Genomic DNA, 25103 nt, shown 5'->3' on the forward strand with positions numbered 1-25103 from the left:
TTGTTTCTGTCCCAGAACCATTATAAAAACCATAATTTTTATTTACCTGTATGTTTCTGTGATGTGTCTTATCAAGTATAGCCAAATAAATTAAGATTTATCATGTTAGTTATTTTTCTCATTTTCTGCATTATTGACATCTATTTTCTCCTGCACAGTCACAGTTTTACTTTTTGCTAGTTCAACAAGGATCCCAATATTATATTTCATTTGACTTTAAGAAGTAAAAATAAAGCCGAACATGGTAGCATGTGCCTGTAGTCCCAGCGATGAGAGGCTGAGGCAGAAGGAAGACTTGGTTGAGTCCAGGAGTTCTGGCCTGTAGTGTGCTATGCCTATCAGGTGTCAACACTAAGTTCACATCAATATGGTGACCTTACAGGAGCAGGGGGGACCACTAGGTTGCCTAAGGAGGGGTGAACTGGCCCAGGTTGGAAACAGAGTAGGTCAGTAGTGGGATTGCACCTGTGAATGAATAGCTGCTGTACTCCACCCTGAGCAACATAACAAGAGCCTCTCTTAAAAAAAAAAAAGAAAGAAAGAAAAAATAAAGTTTGTTTCAGTAACAATAAATAAGAAGATATCGAGTGTTTGTTTTTACTTTTATTCACAATGTTTATAAGCCAGTTTTTTAACTGGCTTTCAGAAATCAGAAGGTTGATAAATTACCTATGCTGACAATAAATGTGCTTTGATCTTTCTCACTGTTCTAGTATACACTCCATTTTGTTCATAATTGTCTTTGTCATCATTAGTTGGAGCATCTCAGAATAGTGTGCTTTATAACTATGGTGTAAAGGTTTCATATAATTTAGTAACCTAAATGTGTATAATACTCTGCAGAGTGCTCTGGTGTATATCATCTCTATTTTCTATTTGTTTTCTGGCCATTTAAATGTTACATGAAATTCTTTGGTTACTTGTTGCTATCTTTGAAACAACAAGAATAGAGTAGGAGCTTAAGAAGGATGCTTCTAGATTTATCTGGAGTTTGTAATCAAGGAGATATGATTCTTTTTTAGTATTTCCCTAAAAGAATTAATTTTAGATGCACAATGCTGAGAAACAAAGTTCTTTCCAAAGAAGTTAAGGTACTTGAGATGAGGCTTTAAGGAAAATTTTATGCCTCGTTCTAGTGAAGAAAGATTGCTCATATGTCAGAGTTGCCTAACCTTTTTGTCAAGCCATAAAAGGGCACTGTGGAAGCTGCAGTTTACTGAATCAACTGCAGTGCCATAGGATAATTAAAAATGAACTTCAGAAGTATAAATTTACTCTTTTTTATTCACATAAGATCGGGCTTATTATATTATTAAACTGCTTGTATTCTGGGTTTAAAAATTTCTGGCTGAATCTTTTTTTTTCCACAAGAAAATTCAGGAGAGATCTGACTGCATCTTTAAACTCAAGAATTTTTAGTTTGATTTTGTTTGATGATCTGCCTGTTTGTAGTTCCCTATATTCTGTTTATCCTTTTGCTACTCACAACAGTGAGTCCCTGTGAAGACAATGGGAACTCTGAAACAAGAATAAGATGTTGAGAATTTGATCAGGTTTTTATTTGATTTCTTCCTAATCTGACTCTCTTTACTAGGTCATATTTCATAAATATAAACTTTTTAAACATAATTCAAGTATCTTTTCATTTGGTTGTATTTATATCTGACGAATTTGAATGTTAAATTCTTTTTTTCTACTGGTATGCTAAATACCTTTGCATTTGTTTTCAACATGGTTTATTTTGGCATTTTACTTAGTTTTGTTACTCTAAAATTGGCAGGTTTCTTAAATCCTGATCCTTAATTATTTGATTTTCATTTAACAAAGAAGCTTGTTGATTTTGTGATTTTAACCTTATTAGTTTTAGTCACTTTCACAAAATCTTAGCTCCATATAAAATTGATTTTTTTTTAGTTACTTTACTTTCAGTCTGTGGTGCCTTGGTATTTCACATGATTTCATTTTTTATAACTTTTCAGTGTGTAGCTTGTCTTTTATAGACTTTTTAACTTCTAGTGGGTGTAAAAACTGAATTAAATATTACTGACATTTTTCATGGAAACTCAAACTGTATTTTAAAGTTAGTAAAGTAATAAGACAAATGCCAAAGGTATTCATTAACAATTCAACAATTAAATAATAAATCATTAATATATGATATGTAACAAATGGATATATGTATCCAATAAGTAGTATGAGAGTCTTATGGAACTATAAATTACCTCATTTATTCATTTTTCAGCTCTATTACTTAGTTTTACCATTCACTCAATGTTTAATATGCTTAATCCTGACAAACAGATTTTGTCATTTAAATCCTACTTATCTTTCAAGACTCAAATCAGTTAAACTTCTGCTTCCTCCCCTCCCTCAGTAGGATTTTTTAACCCCTGTGGAACACAATAATCCCTCTATAGCTTTTACTGCCTTTATCATTTATTTAGAACTTATACCCATTCCTGATGTGTATCATTTATTATATTATTTAATTGCATCTTAAGTGTTTGTTTTGTATTTCATTGAAGCTAAAATACTTAAAAACAGAGATTATGTATTATAATTTTATGTATTTCCCACAGGACCTACCATAGTATTATGCATGTGCAAGGTATAAAATAATTATTTGGTGACTGAATAATTTGCCTCTACTGTATGCCAAATTTATAAACAATGTGGTGGGTATGACCTAGCTAACACTTATCTAGAGGCTGTTCAACAACTGAGCATACTTTCAGAAAAGGAAACTTTGAAAGACCTCAGAGCTACACAGCCATTATAGAAGCCATATAGTAAAGTATTGCTTTATGCATTGGATAGGCCTGAAGCCATCACTTCGATGTGTTTTCCTCAGATCCTTTTAATTCTTAACTTATTCATAATTCTGTCAAAAATAGGTCACCTAGATTCTGAGATTGGAGCAAATGAGAAAGTAGTGTCACTGTAAAATCAGCAAAAAGTAATAACAAAGACTTAGATTTAGGAAAAGAAGCACTTACAAGCAAAGAAAAAGAACTCAAACAATGGTGTAGAGCCATTTAGCATAGATTGTCAAATATATCTGATAACCCTAAGGACTGTATAATAATACTTATAATGAAGATTGAGATATCAAGGAATATTTAAGTTATATACAGTATAAACTTTTAAGAACACGGGGAGTGTAAAATATTTGACGATTTTTAATGTAAGTTTGTGTGTGTTTTAATGTTTTCCATTTAAACTGTCAAGCATTGTTTATAAATTCACTTATTTGATATCTCTAATTCCCTAATCATGCTACACAAATGAAGCTGTCTGGGAATAAAATGTGAAATATACTAAAGTATTGTCCTTTACTAACACCAGGCTGTTTATTCATGCTATTTCCTTAGCCTGGACCATCCTTACTGTCCCTCCCTACCCTGCCTTACCTTCCTAGCATTTTCCATGTCTGTCTTCTCCACAAGATCGCAAGACCCTTGAAGGCAGAGACCCTTACTCATTTCTGTACTAGTATGGTACTTGGGACATAGTAAATGCTCAATGAATTTTGAATTATGCTGAATTGTTATGAACAAAACACTTAAGTGCATGTAGTCTTCTGTTCATACTTCCAGAGAGAACAACATGTCATGCTAACATTTTTCTTTCTAGAGTAAATATACATGCAGGTTTTCTTACTGTGTTGCATGATAGAATATTTCCTTTTTATTTCCTTCAAATGTGTTTCATTAGTTACCATTTTCTTTCTTTCTAGATGGATTAATTGCCTCTGAAGGAGCCATAAGTCCCGATTTCTTCAGTGATTATCACCTTCAAAATGGAGATGTAGTTGGGCAGCACTCATTTCCTGGCAGGTAAACGATCTTCCAAGAAAAATCTAATGTATGGTATTTCCTTTGCTTTTGAAAAGCTAAAATTCTCTCCCCATTTCCCTATATTTCTCATTAAGTGGGGAATCCCCTCAATCTTTTCAAAAACATGTTTGATTTAAAATTAACTTATGAGTCACATTTTCTGTATAAAACAAAATAGAAATCATATATCTAAAAAAAATGCTTCATCACTTTAGAAAATATAGACTGTCTATTGAAACAGGTAATACTTTTGCTGAATTAATGAACACAGATTGTTTCCTGAGTACTTTCCAAAGCCAATAAAATTTAGAATGAGAACACAAAACACGTATTTTAACAATTATTCAGACATCACCGTTTTTAAAAGTTGATGCTTTGATTAAATTGAAGACTTTTCTTCCCTAGATGGCATTCAGTAAAATATTGAAGGGAAAAAAAAAAATCTGTCAGACTAGCATTGTTCTACAATTATAATAAAGTTTCCCACAGCATATATCCTGCCTCATTACCAATGATGTCATAGATTTTTAAAGTCTTGCCAGAAAGTGTAAACAATATTTTCCTCTTTATATCATTCCTAGAAATGTAATATTTTAATATAGGCTGACTGTGGAAAGTTCACATTAAGCTAGTCCAGCAAATAGGTATAGTCTTATTTTCCCTTCAGCCTATTTATTTGTTCCTTTAAATTACTGATTTAATTCTTCTTCTAAAATCCTATTTTTAATTAGCATAAGCTATTTTCTGTTTGGAAGATGTATTCATGTATTTTTTAATGAACAGTACAATTGTGACCAATATGCTATAACTCTTAATGATTACTTGTACTAAGCTATTTTAATTCAACACTAACTATAATACTTTCAGCTATTATTGATCATCTATTGTGTATAATCTATTTTACAAATGTTCATCTTATTTATTTTATCATGCACAGCAACATTTTAAAGCAAGTTTTATTGTATCTGTTTTACTGATAAAGAAATCAAGACTCTCAACTTTAAGTGACCAATTCACACAAGTAGGACGATAGAGCAAAAATTTGAACTCAGGTCTATATGTCACCAAAGCTTATGTTCTTTCCAGTGTAATATGTTACCTAATATGGAGGAAACAAAACATACTATAGTGACTTTTGAGGTTTTTGTGACCACAATCCACATTAAAAGAAATACCTTTCATATTGCAACCTAACACACATATACATATTTGTTTACATAAATGTATCTACCTATATCCATATATGTAAAACAAAAATTTCTTAAAGTGATACTCTTACCTGTAATGCAAAATGATATATTGTTTTATTCTATTCTATTTCATTTTTTAAATGCAGATTGCAACCCACTAAGTTGATTTCACACTCACTGATGGTCAATGACCCAAACATAGGAGTATTACATGAACTGTGATAACAGTGTTCTTCAGAGGCCTTTAAGTAACTAATAGCAGTTTAGAAATAGTTTCATCCACATGCTAGATTTTCATAGTAAGAAACACCTTGTCTTAGGAAATAAAAGCTAAACATTATTAAATATTACAAAGCATATGGCTTTTGATTACTTCTGATTATTTAAATAGAACCTTTGTTTAATCATTGTAAATACTGTATTGTGTCATATGACAATTCATGGTATAAATGTTTTCTGAAACATAATTGGAAAAGGAAGAAATTATTTGGTTATGTGATCTTAATATTTATCTCAAAGAAATTTGCTTATAGCATTTATGAAATTAATCATTCTGCCATTTATGTTTCACTATGAGCAAAAACATTATTTTTGTATCTCCTGCAGACACTGCCAATCTAGAGAAAGCAGACTGCTGCAAATCATGCATTAAGAAAGACTTACTTTTATTTTTTTATATAACTATGTGACTTTTAAAAAACTAAACATTTTCCCTAAAATTGAATATCCAAAATAATTTTTTTGCTCAATTCAGCAAAATCATTCATTTCTGGATTTCAAAAATGGTCACTTTATAAAACAACAAAGATGTTTTGAAAGATAGATATATTTTGTGACTAAGTTATTTACTTGATCCAAAGATTTTAGGATTTTATTCCTCAGTTCTAAGTTTTTTTAAATGACTTTAGGAAAATCCTTTTACTTTTGTACCTTCAGTTCCTTTTCAAGGGTAAAAATATTTAAGTAGCTTCTTTTACTTTGTAAAAGACATCACAGTAATGTTGATTTAAAGGATTAGTTAGTAAAACTTGTGACTATTTTTCAAATCAAAAGAATGATATACTTATTTATTATAATCATTTTGATTTGAGAATTGTCTTTTGTTTGTCTTTTAAAAAGAATGTCCACTGAGAAAGTTAAATCTTTCATCTACTATCTTCTATAATTTTTCAGTCCTTAAGTCACATTATTAATAACTATATCACTTTTGTAGAAGAAATAATTTACAATGAATTTCCTCAAATTTTTGTAGGTAATAGATCAAATGAATAGGGACTCTAAATTGTCTCAGCAGAGATACAGAGTATACAGTGTAGCCAAAGTTGTTCTTGTCTACATTCTGTTTTATTGACTTACTTGAAATAATCAGAAATGATAGCTTTTGTTCAATTATTTTTGGTTGGTTAGGATTCTCCTTTTAATAGGACTTCTGTGCTCTTCTTTGATAGTAACAAACCATGGATCTTATATATGGCACATTTTTAATTCTGCAGAGATTTAAGTATTTTAAATTGTTAAATAACCCATTCACATATTTTGTAATGATAATTTTGCTGCATAATGTCCCAGATGTGAATTTTTAAATTAATGACCACCTTTTAGTTTCTGACATCCAATAGGTAAATTTGAATCTTGTTAGATTAAATAACACTGACTCAAAATATTATTTCTGAAATTTATTTTAACTGATTTTAAGCAAAATAGAAATATTTTCAAGAAATGCACATTCATTAAATAGAAGTTGTTGAATTCTGATTCTTCATCTTCACAGTGAAGATGAGAATAAACAGACTTATTGTACAACATGGAGAATGTGAATTAACTATGAAAGAAAAATGTCTTAATTGAATTTTAAATATTGAAAAATATGATTCTCTAAATGCCTTTAAAAAGAGGAAATGTTATCTATTTGGAGTTTTTTTCTTTCCTTTAAATGAGGGAAATGGTCCAGGTGACTCAAAAATTCTTTCCCTGCTTCTTTGTCAAATGTCTTTGATAAATAAGCACTGTCAAATTATCTGGAAAAAGAATAATAAAAAATTAATGTATAAAAGGTGAACTTTTATCATTACCATTGTTTTTAATGATTTAAGTAACAGTAGTATGTGGGATGAAACATGAGAGAGAATATGACAGTGCCAAGTGGCGTACTCATCAGCCAGCTCATGGCATTTTGGTTTTTGTTGTTTAACATTTCAGTTTGAGTGAATTCATGTAAAGTAGATGATTTCAAGTTCCTGTAAGACAAAGAATAAATTGCTAATATATATGACATAAGGTATTTTAAATTGTTCAAAGAAAAATTCTCCGTTTCTTCCTAAAATGACAAAGTTAGGTAGTAGGACAAATGTGTTAAAAATCTGAGAAACTAAGCCAGATTTAGAGAAGTGTTTAAACAGTTGAAATTGGTGTTTTTCTTAAAATCTCAGTTAGGGAGTCCCTCTTAATCAGAATGCCTGCATTTTTGTAATACAGCAAGGCAGTTTAATTGGAAACAGTGAAAACTGTTAAACTCATCTATCCCATTCTACAAGAGAGACTGGATGTTTGATAAAATAGATACTGGCAGTTAGACAGCGAATCCTGGGTTTTAGACATGTGTCACTATTGGTTTGAACCTCTTGGCGCCAGGATTTCCCGACATTTAGAGCTAATGCAAAATGCATTAGGGCTTTAAGGCATTAGCTATAGAGTTGCCAATCCCAGAGCGTCAAATGTAAATCTTCCCCTCCCCAAATCTGTACTGGTGTTAGAAAGTAAAGTGGAACTCACTATTGAAGCTAATTAAAAATAATAGGAGCAAGACTAACTTTTTTCCTGTTATATACCACATATCCACACCATATTTTTGGACCGTTTTTTTATTATAACTTTTACTTTTCAAGACTAACAAGAACCTCATGTTAAGAGTATTTTTAAACTGCTGCCAGCTTTTACAAATCAGTTTTTGTTGCAGTAAAAATGGTCCATTTTTCTTTTATAGGAATCCAATTTTCATAAACTGAAAAAAAAATTGCAGAGACTGCTTAGGTTTCCTTGGGGCTTTGAAAAATATTTTTCACAGAGCCTGGAGTTCTTTGTGGTTGGCACAGTGATGTCATTTACTGACCATTTCAGTGGGGTCCAAGATGAACTAGATGTGTCCATTATCTGAGCCATCTGATTCTTACACTTTCATTTTCTATGTGTGTGTTATAGCCTGCCTTTTTTTTTCTTACTTGGAATACTTTAATACTAACTTTTTTGTGTGTTATACATATTATATAGTACATATATATACCTTCTGTTTTGGTCTCTATTTTTTTCAAACATTAAATCACAGTTAAAATGTTAGTTGTAATCTAAAAAATCATACTGAATAGAACTAACAAATTAGTTCTTTAAAATATAAGAAACATTTTATCCAAATGTTTAAATGTATGATTTTTCCTAAGTCTAGAATTCTACATGTACCAATTAGACATATTTCTTTAGCTGTAAGACCACCTAATTATACTGAGCTATTTAGTTTAACTCAACTTTTTTTCACTTAAGAAAAGCAACCTCAAAATTACATATTCTCTGTATAAAAGGTATTGGCCAGTGTTTACAGAAGTACATATTATTACTATTAATAGAACTACATATTACGAGTTTATTTCAAAGCAGCTATTCAAAACAGAAGTCAAATTTTTGTCCATTTTACAATCCTTAATTTGGCCAAACAAGGAATTCTTTAATATTGAGAAGAAAGTAAATATTCTTGCAAAATCCCTTCTTTGATAAGTCCTTTATCAATTTTAATTGATAACCCAAACTCTTTCATTTGTTGTAATAATTTAAGTTTTAGTGGCGCTTTATTACCATGACAGAAGCATAAAAATTACACAAAAGGTCAAAAAAGGTAAAAAGAAACTCCCAGAGACATTTCCTTTGATAGACATTGAGACCAACCAATTGTTCAGCATTGTAAGAACTAAATTAATTGGTAAATACTTATAAAATCTTTTTTAAATAATCATTAACTTAAAACACTGCTTTATTTAGTATATTTATTTTTTATCAAAGATGATCATAGCTTTTTTATTATCCATGAATTTTTCTCATTACTTTTTCTCAGCAGAGATTATGCTTCATGAAGCCTTTTTTAAAAACTCCCAACTTTACTAATTTTTCTAGATACAGTGGTTGCAGAATAAAACAGCCAGATACCATTTTCACCTATCAATTGCCAAAGATGTTTTAACACTGATACCCACACATCAGAGCAAAGAGTTACTCTTAAACACCTTTTGTGGGAATTTAAGTTGATAAAACCTTTGTGAAAGGCATTTGGTAATATAGAACAAGAGCCTTAAATTGTTTACTTCCTTTAACACTATACCTTCATGTCTAAGAATTTGTCCTTATGAAGTAATCAGAGATAAAAATGAAGACTGATAAGTTACTATGTGTCAAAGAATATATACATATATATCTGTGTAATAAACATGTTTTTCAACACTGCTTTTGTGCCATAAGATTTTGTCCACATTATTGTTATGCTTTTTTGAGTAAACACTATATATGAAGGTCAAGATAAGTCAAAATAGATCCATTTAGCAATAGATATTCACCGTATATAAAATTCTTCAGTTTTTAAAGGATTGACCACAAAGAACTTTTTAATTTGCTTCTTCCTTATTGAAAATTCTTCTTTTATAAAAATATTATTCACATATGAGGTTTTGATTAGCATAAAACTAGATATACAGCACTGCCACATCTGTAATTCTAGTAATTTAAAGTAGACAATATGGTTAAGGATACTACTTGCTCATTCAATTTACATTCATTTATTCACATGTATTAAAAATTAGGATAACAGATTTATTGCTTTACACTTAATATATAAACATGTTTTCATTTTAAGACAAGTCTGTTATTAAACATTGTGTAATTTTTTAAAAAACAAAAACTCATTGAATGTCTTATATATGCAAGGCACTATTATACATTTTATTGCTCTTTGTTCTTGACATGTACATTTGCATGGGTCCCTAATACTTGTTTGTAGCTTGATTTAGGTTGGGATATTTGCAAGAGTTGTTTCTCAATTTAAATAGAATTTTGTTAAATATTGATTAAAACTCACAGAGTAGAATCTCTTTATAGCAACAGCAAGGTAGGGTGCCAAGACAATATCCTGTTTACTTTTACAAAGTGCTGTTTCAGGAACACTATATGAGTCAATGTGAAATATTCAGATCTTTGTAAATTTTTATTATAAACTGTATTCAGTTATCCAAATGACATTTTTAATATATATAAACATCTATTTCAAGGCCAGTAATAAATGCCATACCTAACTATAACCAATACAAATAATTTTAAGTTCTTCCCACCTTCATCAATTTTAATGAAGCAGAGATGTGTGGTAAAATTTCTGGAAATTAGTAAGACCATAAGAAATAATACTATAAGACAAGTAAAATTTTACCTAAGGTAATGAGTGGTCACTTTATTCTTAAGCTTGTGGGATGGTAAAAATAGGAGTACAAGAGTGGCAATAACTATGTAACAACACAGTCCTGATGAGAAAATCAAACCAATGCAAATAAAAATTTTTTACACTACAGGACTCTTGCTCTAAAACAATTTTTACATGAAATCTCATTTTGTTTCTGAATCTCATTTTGTTTCCATAGCAGTTCTACCACTTACTTTTTATTTAAGATGATGAACTGTCTTCAGAGCCTTCTAAAAGTTTCAAAGAATGAAATGTTTAAGGGTTTTTTAAAAATCTAAATCTAAGTATGTAAAGACTAATAACTTGCATTTATATCTTTATCTCATTTGATCATCAAGTGTGTGAGGTATACAGGGCAAAGAGCAGTATTGTCTCCATTTTAAAATGTGGAAATTAAGGCTTAGAGATTTTTAAAGGATTAGCCTAAAACCAGGTAGCTCATAGTGAAGCCTTTAAGCTTGGTAAGAGACACCATTACTGCCTCTAGATGACAAGCAGATATATTAGTCTATCAGTGAACTGTGCTTTAGAAATCTCAGAGTAAATGTTATTAAAATTCAGAGTAAAATATGTAGGTTTTGTTGTACAGCACAACACATTTACCTATTTTGCTTTAATACATTGGACGTGGTTTACTGCAAATTTGGTGCTTCAGATTTGCTTAGAGGGAAGCTACTAAGGGCTTATTAACACATTAAGTAATTAGTTCACTACCTTTAAATTCTCTTAAGTAGTTTACTAAATTCTCTACAGATTAAATCCAGCTGCATAAAAAATGGGAATTAATTGAGTTGGATAATCTCAGTCTAGAAGGGTAGATGCCTCATGCAAATCATTTATTTAGCTAATTAACCATCCCATACATGATTGTATTGTTTTAAAAATGCCTGTAAACAAACCCTCATGGGCTTATTATATATTAGTATTATTTCTCTTTTTTGTTTAGACTGTTTATAGTGACAATTTCTTTCTAGTATTGAAAAGACAAGGAAATTCAGTTCCACTGCTTGGACACTAATGATTTGCATTTCCCAAGGAGAATTGAATTAGGTTTTATTAGTAAATTGGGCCTATAACCTTTAAGGCCAATTTTTATTAGATTATCACACATCAGCATTAGCAAATTGTAAACTTTACTGAAATACAGAAATATGAGCCAAAAATCAAGGCTTAGAATCCTGGAAACTTAGGAAGATGTTTTATCCTAGAGAAATTACAGTCCTGACTTGGGAAAATATTTTAAGTGACTTACTTTCCTTTGGAAATTTAGAAGCAAGAGAAGACTTTGGTGATAGAACTACCCTCATCAAGTTAGTGTTAATTTTCAGTCTGCTAAAATGAGCATTGTTCTTGGAGGCATGCATATTAGCTGTGTATATAAAGCCCAAAGATGCTCCCAAAGAAAAGTAAAATTTATTGTCAGTTCATTAGGACTTTCAATTAGGAGAAGAAATTCAGCATTACTGGGTCTATAAATAAAAAAAGTAATCTGAATATGACTGGATCCTTTAAAAATGTTAACATATCAATTATGGTATAGCTTTGTACTATAAGTTACATGGGAGTTAATCCAGTTGTGACTGATTAATCATATCACTGGTGACTGGTTAATTATATCACCACCATTTAAGAGTGATTAGTGTTAAAGTTCGTACATTTTTGACATGTATTAATTACATTTTTGTTGCCTGCACAGGTATAAAAATTATTTATGAATTTAAATGGAAAGAAAGTCTTTAAGCAAAGATGCCTGCTCTTATGACTTATATGCCCTAGGAAATGCCTTTATTTTCAAAAAAAAGAAACAGAAGGGTTTTTTTTAAGGGAATATAATGCAAATTACCATTTTAAAGGCTTTCTTATTCATATTCTAATAAGAATAATAAAATTGTATGCAGTTGTATGATAAGCACCACTACCCTCTCCAAAAAATTAGGAGAGAAGTAGAGCATGTCATCTTTTGTTTCCTTTAAGTCTGGATTTAATGATATTGAGCTTACTCCTTAACTAAGGGATATTTCCTAATTTAAGGTAGATGTATTCTAGCCCGTCTGTATTTTGATTGATTTAACAAGCTGACTTAAATATTTATAAACAATTGTTAAAATTAACTTGTATTAGAAATATTAAATAGATATTTTTGTTAAATATTTGTTTTAAAAAAACAGCTGAAACCTAGGGCCTATGGGTTTTTAAATATAATGCTAAGTAATTCCCATATTTTCCATATTACTCATAATCTTTACGGATATGCTATTCCAAATAACTCATTTGTCAGGTGTAAGCCATTTGGGCTCTGTAAACTGATTTGCACTTATTTTGAATAGGGATTTTACAGATTGTAGATGAATTATTAAAGTAAATTTATATTGCCAAATAAATCTAAGAAAAAAATATTAAGCTATAGTAAATGAGGAAAGAATGTACAAATGAAGACCTACCTACTTTAATAAGTTTAGTGGTTACCTTCTATTTCAAAAAAAGAAAAGTTTTTTTTGTTGTGTTTTTAAAAGGAGGGAAGGGGAAGTAGTCTATATAAAACTGCTTACAGAAGTATCTAGGACAAAAACAAGGAAATATAATGTTCTAAACTCAGCCAGTCCAAACCACTTGAGCTGCTATGACAGCTCATAAAACTGAGAGTAGTTTTTAACTGGGCTCTGTTTTACATTGCCAAAGTGAATTTTCCTTGCAGGAAGTAGCCAGAGGGTTTATTTAGTTTCCAGTCCATGGCTTTGATCTTTCTGTACTGTCACGTCTCAGGTTACACAGCCCTCTTTCACTGCAGTAAATCTGCAACAGTTAATGAGAACAAAATTTCCTCCTTCTTACTGATGGAGGAGGCATGCTGTTAAATGCCAAACCACAGCCAACTGCATATTTGCAGGATTTCAGCTACAATGTATGAAAACAGTACAATCAGTTTAATCTTGTTGTCTTTGTAATTCATTTTATTAGGCTTTCTTACTTTTCAAGTGACCTACTTTATCAAGTAGTGGTTGCAGGATAAACCTAGAAGATTTAGAATGTGAATAAACTAGGAGGAGAAGGTGTGCACGTGGTAGGGTGGGGGAAGGCTGATATAATTCCCCGTGTGCTAACATTAAGATTCAAGTTGGGTCTATTTTAATGCATTTAAGAGACCAAGCCTTTCTTTCTCCTCAAATAAAATAAACTGGTTTATTTCTTTGGTTATTTTGTATGGTTTAGTTTGAACATAAGCTAGTACTTAATGAGTTTATTTAAAGAATCAGAACATTATTTTTCACTTTTGATTACAGGGAAGATACCATAGTATTTAAGGAAATGTGAAGGGTTTCAAAAAACTCGATCTCCATATTATAAGAGCAATTAGAGTAAAAATAATATTAATATCCTCTAAACCATCTTATCAAATGGGTCCTTACACATAAAGGAAATATTATAAATATCTGTTGAATAAATCACTGGAATTTCCAAATCGAATTTAAGCAAGCTGAATTTTATACATTAATATATGTATCTTCATAGTTACGAACAATAAAGCATCATATTTCTTTATTTTCTTTTTTTTTGTTACAGTGAAATCTCTCAGTGAAGGCATTATTTGATTCAGTTAATATAATGTTAAGTTGTTAAATTTATTTTTTACTTAACACCTTTTATCTTTTTTTTCTACTGCCTTATTTTTGTGGTTGGCATGTGGAACTTAGCAACTTATTTGTCAAGCAATTCACCCTCAGAAGGCCATCTTGGGTGATAGCCACTGATAAGTATATTTTATCATATGTTTATATATAGAAATATGAAATACTACAAAATAAAATATATAAAAGAAATCAGCTTCTGGTTTCTTACCACTGAAGTCACGGTTACAGTTGTAGCCATCTGATTTCACAGACTAAATCATTTCCATTTTCATAAAAATCTAAATGTTGGGATAAATCAGCAGTGTCTAATACCCATTCATTGATTTAGATAACTATCATAAAAGCAATAATTCAAAGTGTATTGGGAACTCAGAAGAATATTTCTAAATTGGGGATAGTAAAATCAGATCTCCTCATAAAATAAAGGATCCACTTTGGGAAGGTGTCTGTTGTTAGTTACCCCAATAAGAAAGGAGGGTAAAAAGAGTGTGTTGAAAATTTCAAAAGAGAGGGAGGTGCGGCACTCACTACCTTAGGCCTTTTCAGAAGGTATTAGGTGTAATGTAGAAATGTTGAACTTTAAAAATGTAGCTTATGCTCCTAGAATTGTTTTCAAATAAGCTTATCTATAATATCTACTTAAACTGTAACATCGTAGTTTGCATGTGAAAAGATATAGGCAAAAACAGAATTTTAGACTATTTGAGGGCCTGTTCTGTAGTTTGCTTCTTTGTTTTTCTGCAACTTTAAATCTGTTCAAAATTCTGCACTTGAAAGTCTACAGAAAATTTCTAAACAAAGTAAACGTTGATTTTTTTTTCAGTTTTTGTTGTTCTTTTGAAAAAACCATAAATCTCAAACAAGTGCAACTGCTCAATTGTTTATGTTTTTGGAACATCAACAGTCCAGTATAATTTTAAATGAAATTACTAGAAAGGAGTGGAAACAATAATGGAGGCTTCAATGCTATACAAATTTAATCTTTATTCTAATTATATTATTTGAAATGGTATTCTCTAAATGCTTTCAAATTTGTCTACAATCTGAGATAGGTTGACTAATAATGATGATGGTATTTTATTAAAATATATTTAGTGTAAGTGCCAGGCAGTAGGCTAATTGCTATTTATTACATCTCTTATTTACTCTTCACAAGAGCTGAGGAAAGAAGACATTATTATTAAGAAAACTGAAGCTTTTAGAATTAAGCAACTTGCCCAATATTATTTTCCCATCACCCAATCCATAAACTACTCTTATTTTCCCCCACCTTTCTTTCTTGCCTTCTATTACAATGAAGGAAAGGTTCTTTTTTCAAAGTCCAGTCAGTCTGTTTTTACACTGGACCCCATCCCTTCTTGCCTTTTCAAGGACTTTTTTCAATGTTGTCACTCTTTTTTTCCTCTCCTGAGTCAAGCCTGTCAGCGTATAAACATAATTTGGAACCTCCAATCTGTAGCCCCATATCATATTCCAACTAGAATTGGGCTCCTTTCTCTTCCTCAAACTGCCCATTTCTTATTTCTTTTATGCAAAACTTCTCAAAAAGACTACCATTCGTTCTTCAACTTCTCCAGTCTTGTCAAAATCACCAGTAGTTTTCATATTGCCAAATCCAATAGACGGTTTTCATCTTCAGCTCTCAGCTATATTTGACACAGTTTGACCAGGACCTGCCTTTTGAAACTCCCTTCTTTCAGCTCTTAAGACATCCCATTTTTCTGTTTTTCCTCTAAACCCTTTTTCATTCCTTCCCAATGTTCCTTGTTGGCTATTCCTCCTATTTTCTACCTTTAAATGCTGGTTACTTCAAGGCGTCAGCCCTGTTCTCTATCCACACTCTATTTGTGGGGGAGGAGGTTCTTTTCTAACTATACCCACCATCTATAGGATTTCTTCCAGATCCCATGACTTTACGTACTGTATTTTTACCCGAGCCTTCTCTGAACACCATCTTTATCCTTCTTTCTATTTGACATATCCAACTGAATACTCCATAAAATTTAACTTTTGGATTTCCCATATAAAACAAGTTCCTTCTCTGATTTTCCCATCTTAGTAAATGTCACCACCATCTACTTGGTAGTTTAAACCGTAAACTTTGGAGCGTTTCTTGATTCCTCCCTTTTCCTCATCATTACCCCCTGTCCGTAGTGCAAACCATCTGCATGTCCTGTTGTCTTCATTTCTAGAATATGTCTCAAATGTGGCTATTTCTTTTCATTTTCACTAGTAGTACCCAGTTTAAGCTACCATCATCTGTCACCTGTACCAGTCAGTAGCCTCCTAATTAATTTCCATGCTTCTGTACTGCCCTTGCATTCCATTTATTTTCCACAGCAGCCATCATAATCTTTTTAAAGTGTAAGTCAGATCATGACTTCCATCTGCCTTCAATGGTTTCCCATGCTCCTATAATTAAATACAAATTCCTTACCATGTTCTATAAAACCTTGCATTATTTGACACTTATCTACTTCTCCAGCCTCATCTCCTACAAATGTTCCAATTGCTTATTAATTCTACCCACTCTGGGCTCCATTCTCTTCCTCAAACACTCACCAAGTTCTTTCTCAATTCATCACCTTTGTACTTAACTTGAATAGTCTTCTAACTTTTTAAATAACTGGCTGCTTCTTATCTTTGAAGTCTCAGTACAAATATTACTTCTCAGAGAGTCTTTTCCTAACAAATTTATCAAAGAAGCTCCTCCCACATCTACCCTAATCATTTAGTTTTTGTTCACTTGTCTATCTCCCTCCTTCCACAAGTCTCTACACAGGCAAGAATTTTGACTATCTTATTCAAAGTTATATCCATACTACCCAGCACACACTAGGTTCTCAATGAGTCATAAAGATCAGAGCCAATATTCAAACACAGATATGTCTTACTCTATTTCCATGCAATGTTTTATTTTCAATGTAAACTTTTTTTGTGTAATTTCATAATTTTATATTTAATTTTTATTGTTTCAGTGGCATCCTTTCAAATGTACAGTGCATACCTTCTATTAAATATATAATCAAGATATACATGTATTATATACTCTGTTTATAATATTACATGGTTTGAATTATAAAATTGTTGGCAGAAACCTATGTTGTATGAGAAAAATTTTAATAACCTAGATAAGATAAAAACTGTCTTTTGAATTGCTATATTTTATATAGATGAAGACGCTTACCTTCATAATTAAGATCCAGTTAAGAGATTCTTAGTATGCTTGTATTATACTACTACATATCTAATTAAATATACCGAGAAGTACTCATCTATACTGAATATATACTCTCTTTCAAAGAAAAAATTTCTGTTTCCAAAAGAAACTCTTTATAATGTCCCAATATTACAAGTTACAAGTGTGTTAACTCATATTAATAATCCATCTAATTTCATCTAGCCTAGAAAAACTTGTAGGTTCACTATAACAAAAAAAGAAATAATATGATTAATATTAAAATTCTTATTAGTAATAACAGTAGCCAGCTGGCTATTTAGAATTGCAAAACAATTTCTTGGAGTTACATTTGGAATACAAATTTTTCATGGAGAAAGGAAAGTAGAATATGTGTTTAGAAGTCACATAGTTTCAGTTAAGCCAGTTTCATTGCTGACTTGTTATAGACTGTAATTTTTTTTTTTTTTTTTTTTTTTTCAGTTTTATTGTACCGGGAGTAATGGCTCCATACTTAAACATCAGGGAATGTTCTTTTCTTGTTTCTCCTTTAGAAACAGGATCTTGCTCTGGTTCCCAGGGGCTGCAGTGGCATGATCACAGCTCACTGTAACTTTGAACTCTTGGGCTCAAGCAATCCTCCTTCGTTCGCTTCCCAAAAGACCGGGATTACAGGCGTGAGCCACTGCACCCAGCTGAGAATTTAAAAATTTTTAAAGTTACATCTTTAGAGGGTGGTACTATAATAGAATATTATAAAGATTTGTATTAGTTTTCATTGTCAAATAGCATAAGTTCTACAGCAACAAATAATACCCCATACTTAAAATGAATAAAAGGTATCCTTGATCTTATTTCTTTCCTATTACCAGGTTGTAACTAATGACCTGGTCATTAGACTTACAATTTACTGGTCATCAATAAATCATAAGCAGAGCATATATGCTGTTGGGGTTTTGTTGTTGTTGCTGCTGTTATTTCCAAAAGATACTTTTAATTTAACTTAAAGTTTCTGTGATGACAATTGAAATTAACTTCATAGAGCACAAAATAAAAACAGAATCAAGGTAAAGATGCATTTAATGTTTTCTTTTAACACTAAAATTTCCTTTTAGTTGACAAGCACTTGGATGGGATCTACGGACATAGAGATCAGTAAGAAATAATTTCCCTTTGAAAGCTTATAGTTCAGGGTTAAAATATTAATTTTTAATGAGTTAAAGCATCCTATTTATTTTTATTTATTTCAACTTTCTTTTTTTGAAAATATTTAAGACTAATAGTATTATCAAGCTTAAAAAGGAATTAATATTGCAGTGTAAGTATTTGGACATCAATGGGTCTTTTACCTGTTTCTGCCCACTTTTATGTTATTCCCATACCTTGGGTAAAATATATGTGCATGCGTGCACACACACACACATATCTCCAATAGAATAAACATATTACACACTTCTGAATTGTCTACAACTTTTAGAGAAAACAGAAATAATGGTCTTAAGAATGCCATATTATCTTAAATAATAAACTACCACTTCCCTTATTTTGTTTTTGAAGAGCATGCTATTTGGAGTGTTGTCATTCATTAACTGATTTTGTTATAAAAGCATAGACCTTATCTTCTTACAGAAAAAAACCAATCTAGATAATGTGAATTTTCTTAGAAAAAAGTAAATAGGTTCAGATTTCATGTAATTTTAAGCTAAGCAGTGCAATATTTGACAAAGAATTATATTATTATGAAATCCAACCTCCTGAATTACATAGGCTGTTTAATAAAACATTGTGCTTTGATGATCTGATAATTCACTAGAGTTTAGTTACTTCATTATAACAATAAGTAGTTTGGAAGGATTAGTCCAGATAGCACCTTTTTGTGGCTTTGAAATAAAGATACTGCCTCTTCAGAAACATGTCAATGTCCTACAAAATGTAATTTGAATGATTGTGAGTTTGGGGGAAAGTCCAGGAGTTTGATGCAGATGTTGATTTTCTATGCCTCCCATCTCACGGGTGAAAGGTTTCCTGAGTAAAGACTGACCCTTCATTTTACATACTTACATACTCCCAAGGGAACAAGTGACAAAACATTTTAGTCTTTGAACTTCTTTTAACACTGACATTATGCCTATTGATGAATTTTTAAAATTTTTGAGACAGTATCTCACTCTGTTGCCAGGGCTAGAGTGCAGTGGCATCAACATAACTCAATGTAACCTCCAATTCCTGGGCTCAGGTGATCCTCCTGCCTCAGCCTCCCAAGTAGCTGGGACTACAGGCATGTGCCACCATGCCTGGCTTTGGGTAGAGATGGGGGTCTCACTATGTTGCTCAGGCTGGTCTCGAACTCCTGGCCTCAAGTGATCGTCCTACCTCAGCCTCCCAAAGTGCTAGGATTACAGGTATGAGCTATTGTGCCCAGCCAGGTTTTTCTCATTTTTTAGAGAAAATGTAATAAATCTCCATCTGAAGTTAAGAGGATTAATTATGGACTATACTTGTAGAATTTACCTATAGGAATTTTAGGGCCACATGCAATGTTTCAGTAATAGCCCAGATCACTTGGCAATCTCACAACTGCTCAGTGCCTCCATGAATTAGAACTCAGACCTACTTCAGAGACAAATGTGGCACTCTGTAATATAATTTATTTTCAGATGCTACTTTGTTTTTCACTTGAGAAGAATGATTAGTAATTTTCTAAACTTTATACTTCTATTATTAGTATTAAAATTAATTGTGGGTATATGTAAAATCTGTGTCTGTCTATGTTGATTTTTAAGTAAAAGCTACTTTTTTCCTATGGTCTCATTTCACACTAGAGAAGCACAATCAACAAATACTTCCTTGTGCTCTTTGATTAAGTTAAAGATTTTAAATAGTCTTTTGAATACACTTAAACAAGAACATAATCAATGATTTCCTGAATCTCTTCTCTTTTTGTGGACATAAGTCAACATTCTATCTCAAGTAATATAATATATTTTATATATCATAAGCCTATTTTCTTTGTTTAGCTTTAGAAGAAATTATATCTAAAGTTGATACATCCCACTTTTTCAGAAATTCTTTCCATTTCAGGTTTTTCCAGCCAAAAACAAAGCACCTTCATATTGGCCTGTCAGAAATTAAAAGGCAAAGCAATCTTAAAAAGGAATCCAGATTTGGTGGACAGTTATCAAGTGGCTAATTTAGAGCACCTCAAATGTGAAAGGATGAGAGGAGGCTTCTATGAACATAGTTAGGCAAGTAAATTTTTCAATTGCAACTGTAACTTAAAAATCACATATTTTCAAATCAATACAAGAAACCCCATAAAGCTATACTTACATAGATATTCAAACTTCATGCTGAGTTCTCTTTTGAAGTGATAAATAAGCAAGAATTCTTAAAAAATCTCAAAACTTTTAACAAGAAAGTCAAAGTTTTTTAAAAAAGATTTCTGGGTTTCAAGGCCTTTATAAATATTGGACTATTGTCATTCACCTCATTCGATGTATACACAATGGGGAGAAAAGAAACTATTACAGTTTTTTACAGTTGCATCTTGCTTTCCCCCCCACCCCAAAAGTCTAGGGAAGGTTGCCATCAGCAAGTAGGCACCATAGTTATTTTTAGTTGGATCCATTTATTCCCTACCCTGCACACTTGAAATAACTCATGTAGATATACCTATATGCTAGTTTAGAATACTGTCTAAAACCCAGATAATCTCAAAAATGTATGGCACATTCCCATTTCCCTAAAGAATTCTCATAGTTTTCCAGCTTTGCTTATAAGTATCAGATTGTCAGGTTGGCACAAGCCCCAAAACAATAAACATCACAGAATGAAAATACCCCACCCTAAACGTTTTCATGAACTGTGTACGTTTCTAAGAGAAACCAACACTAGCAATAAACCCAAGTACAGGAATGTGTACAATGTGGAAAGTGATGATTTGCGAGAGATAACTAAAAACTTTACCCTTGATTGGCTACTTTCAAAATAAACTCATTGAATATAAAATAAGGTTAAAAAGCAAGTAATGAGAATTGCCCCATATGTTTCATCCCTGCAGGTATTGTGTCATTTGCATCCATCATGACATAGAATCTAAAGGGTTTTGATTGAGTAACCTTATTTATACAAGCAGTCCAGTCTCAGTATGGTAAAAAGAGGATATGATTGGCCATGGCATTATTTTAGTGCAACAGCAATTAGTATGCCTATGTGTAGGCATAAATCTCTATGAATTATCTAAGAGCCCTGTAAAGACAAAGAGAAAGCATGTGAAAGAAGCATGCCAAGTATGATAGAGTATCTCTGAACTGTCTAGATTGTATGGCAGGAGCCAGAATTTCCTAAGCGTTTTTAGAGACATCCATCATTTTCATATGTCATAGCAATAACAGCAAATATATACTGTAAGAGTATACTGTTTTTGGAAATATAGTCTCAAGGCATAGAGATTCTAAAAGGGATAACCATTATTCTTATTTTACAAAGAAAGAATTCATGACAAAGTTAGTTACAGGTGTAGACTGAAACAAGGTTATATCAATAGAGATAGAAATCCCATTCAGATATTCTGGTTTTGGGGTCACTGCACCTCCCTAACTTGAATAAAATTCAGGACTTACTGCTAAGTTTATACTTAAGTTAGTTTTGCTAAATTTCACAAACTTAATTGCCAGTCCTTAAATTAAGAGGGACAATGCTTATGTATATCAGTGATAAGAAAAAAACATATAGTGTTTCCTTATGCTGCTTTGAAAATAATTTCCATTTAAATACAGTATAATAAGAGAGTACAAGTCAGAAAAACATTTTTTTAGAATTATATACTTCTACATTCCAGTCTGTCCTGAATTTGCTTGATATCAATGCAGTGTGTGATGAAAGGGTGCTTAGCCCGATTCTTTGAAGATGATGTAGAAATACTTTGTTTCATCATCAGAAGACATACAATCTAACAATCTACAATTAGTCTTATACCTGAGCAGAAAATGAATTTACCTTTTTTCATAGACCCATAATGCAACAGTTAAATATATTCTTAAAGACCAAGAAAGCTTATGAGATAAAGGTAGAGATTTAATACCTGTTTAATACCTGTTCTAGTGCTAAATGCAATGTTAGTGTATTATACAGTATTCTGAGATTCTAAATGCTCTAGAGCTGCAGTCCCCAAGCCCCAGGCCCTGGACTATGGCCTGTTAGGAACCAGGCCACACAACAGGAGGTGAGCGGCAGGGGAGCTTCATCTGTATTTACAGCCGCTCCCCATTGCTCGCCTCACTGCGTGAGCTCCACCTCCTGTCAGATCAGCGGCAGCGTTAGATTCTTGCAGGAGCATGAACCCTACTGTGAACTGTGCATGCGAGGGATCTAGATTGCACCCTCCTTATAAGACTCTAATGCCCCGTCCATGCCGCCCCCCAATCCATGGAAAAATTGTCTTCCATGAAACTGGTCTCTGGTACCAAAAAGGTTGGGGCCACTGCTCTAGAGGACACTAACTGCAGTTTTTCTGACCTGTATTTATTACTGAAATTACTGAATTAATGACTGGAAAGTTTCAAGTAATACTGCCCAACATAGATCTTTAAAAATGTCCTAGTGGGGCAAGAAAATGCCCTTTTTTAATATATTGGCAATTACAAATTTATTCAGAATCAAATTTTCAAACTTTCTTGCTTAGCTATCTTAAAAGGTGTACTTTTAATGTACCTAAATATAGTTTCTATTATCTGTATTTTTGCCCTCAATTTTGGAAAAATATTAGTTTGATTTAGCTACCCAAAAAGTCTTTACTTATTCACCACTATTAATTTTTATAAGTCAAATGTAATTTGTCTAGCCTAAAAAATTGAGACAAATAAATGAATAAATAGACTATGAAATAAGTTGGAAACTTTATATTAAGCATCTTAGATTTGATGAGTTTTTTTTTTTAAGACAGATACTTGTCAACCTCTTATGTAAGGTAGTAAAATAAAGCGGAAAGTTACAAAACTATATCAAAATATTCTCAAACTGTGTTATTTATTTTAGGATCTTGGAGACGTGAGTTTTGGAGAAACTTAACACTAATTTTTCATTTAAAGGAGACTGATTATGTCAGTAGGGGTAGCATGCATGTTAGATGGCCATATTGCCTCTTTGATTTTGTTCATATGTCAAATTTCTGTTTCATAAAGAAAGATGAGGAGTTGATAATACTCCATTTTGAATACTACCCGTGATAATTTTATATTCTATTCCATTTCTTGAGCTTGTTCATTTCAGTAGTGCATTATCACTTCAAGATTCTAGTTAGGGATTAAATTGTAATAACTAAACATCATTATTCATATTTTAACCAGTTAGTCCAGCTAAAGAGTTTTTAGTACTAGTATCAACTTTTGAATTATGTTTGAGGGCTTAGACTTTACAGCATGTTTAGTTTCTTTTCATTTCTTATTAGTATTTTTCAGTACTTAATAGTCTCCCACCCCCACCTCCAACAAGAACTCTCCTCTCTGTTCAACATCAGAAACATTTTCCTTTTTGGCATGTGCTTTCTGGTTCCTCAAGCAGTATAAGCAAATTGGAAAGTTCAGCTGTCATTCTTGGAAGGTCATAGATCACACTAGCAGCCTGAGTAATCCAAGAGGTTTTAAGTATCATAGCATTTAGTTTAAAGTGAAATTTGCTCTGACAGGGCTGGCAGACCAATAGGAAAAAGAAATATTTATGCTTGGAGAAGTGCATATGTAGAGACCAAAAGTATAACTGATGGCTGGAAGTGATTTCAGTCTAAAAAAACAAATCATTAAGAGAGTGCATAGGGGTAAAATACACAGTTCATATTTTAAAGAGTCTCAAAATGAACCAGCAACTAAGGTTAGCATTACATAGTAATTAGTTGTGGTGTTCAGTCTTTAACTCACTCAGTACCAGACAATATAGTTAAACTATCACTGAGAAAACATTGCTACTTACATGATATTCTCTGCTTTAAGCCTACAGCAGTAATTTTGGTGCCTTAAAAAACCAAGGTATTATGACAGATTATATAAATGTTGAACCAGTAACAGACAAACAGTTATTTAAAGGAGGTGCTAATGACTCAGTTTATTCACCCAGTGGTTATTTAAGCCACTCAGCAAGTTCCCTTCACATTTATGAAATGAGGCATTGCTTGATAGTGTAGAACTGCCAATTTCAAGAATTCCTTGTACTTAATTGAAAAAATGTAAATTAAGGATGACTAGATGGTATACTTTCATTAAAAGATTGCTATAAAAAGCCTGAGACCATTATAGGTTTGAGTGAATATTTACTTCAGCTTTGATAATCATATCTGACAACTTCCATTAGGTACCTATTAATTAGGGTATTTTTTTTTGTTACCAGCTACAAATAAGGAAAAATAAAATATCATTTAATGGCTCCAGTTATTTCTTTCAAGTCATTGTTCTCCTCAAAAAAGCCAGTTTTGAGTCATAGGAATCTAAGGTTTATAAATTTTTTCTTGAATGTGCAGAGCAGAAAAATAAGAATAAAATGGAAAGGATTTCCAGCAAGATGGTAGACTGAGGTAACTTGGGTGGACCCCCTTCTATATAAATAATATAGAAATGGACAAAATGTAACAAAAACTTATATGACCAAGTTCACAAGAAAGATGGGGAACACTCCAGTTTAGAGGGTGGGGAAAGAACCACCCACAGGAGCATTGAACTAGGTGTAGGTTATATGGTATAAGAAGATGGAACTGAATTCTTTGAACTTCATAGGGCTTCCTTTTTCTCTTCA

General features: G+C 31.9%; 1 protein-coding gene across 2 annotated transcripts in view; it reads left to right on the forward strand.

The window, feature by feature from the left end:
- KIFAP3 (kinesin associated protein 3) overlaps window positions 1–25103 on the forward strand; it is a 141119-nt gene that overhangs the window by 106481 nt on the left and 9535 nt on the right. For both annotated transcript variants that reach the window (XM_045547398.1, XM_045547399.1), the window contains exon 19: window positions 3737–3836. In XM_045547398.1, coding sequence (XP_045403354.1) covers window positions 3737–3836 — 100 coding nt within the window. The remainder of the gene's footprint in view (window positions 1–3736; window positions 3837–25103) is intronic.

The sequence above is a fragment of the Lemur catta genome, chromosome 3 (genome assembly GCF_020740605.2).
Source record: "Lemur catta isolate mLemCat1 chromosome 3, mLemCat1.pri, whole genome shotgun sequence".
In the NCBI taxonomy this organism is placed as follows: Eukaryota; Metazoa; Chordata; class Mammalia; order Primates; family Lemuridae; genus Lemur; species Lemur catta.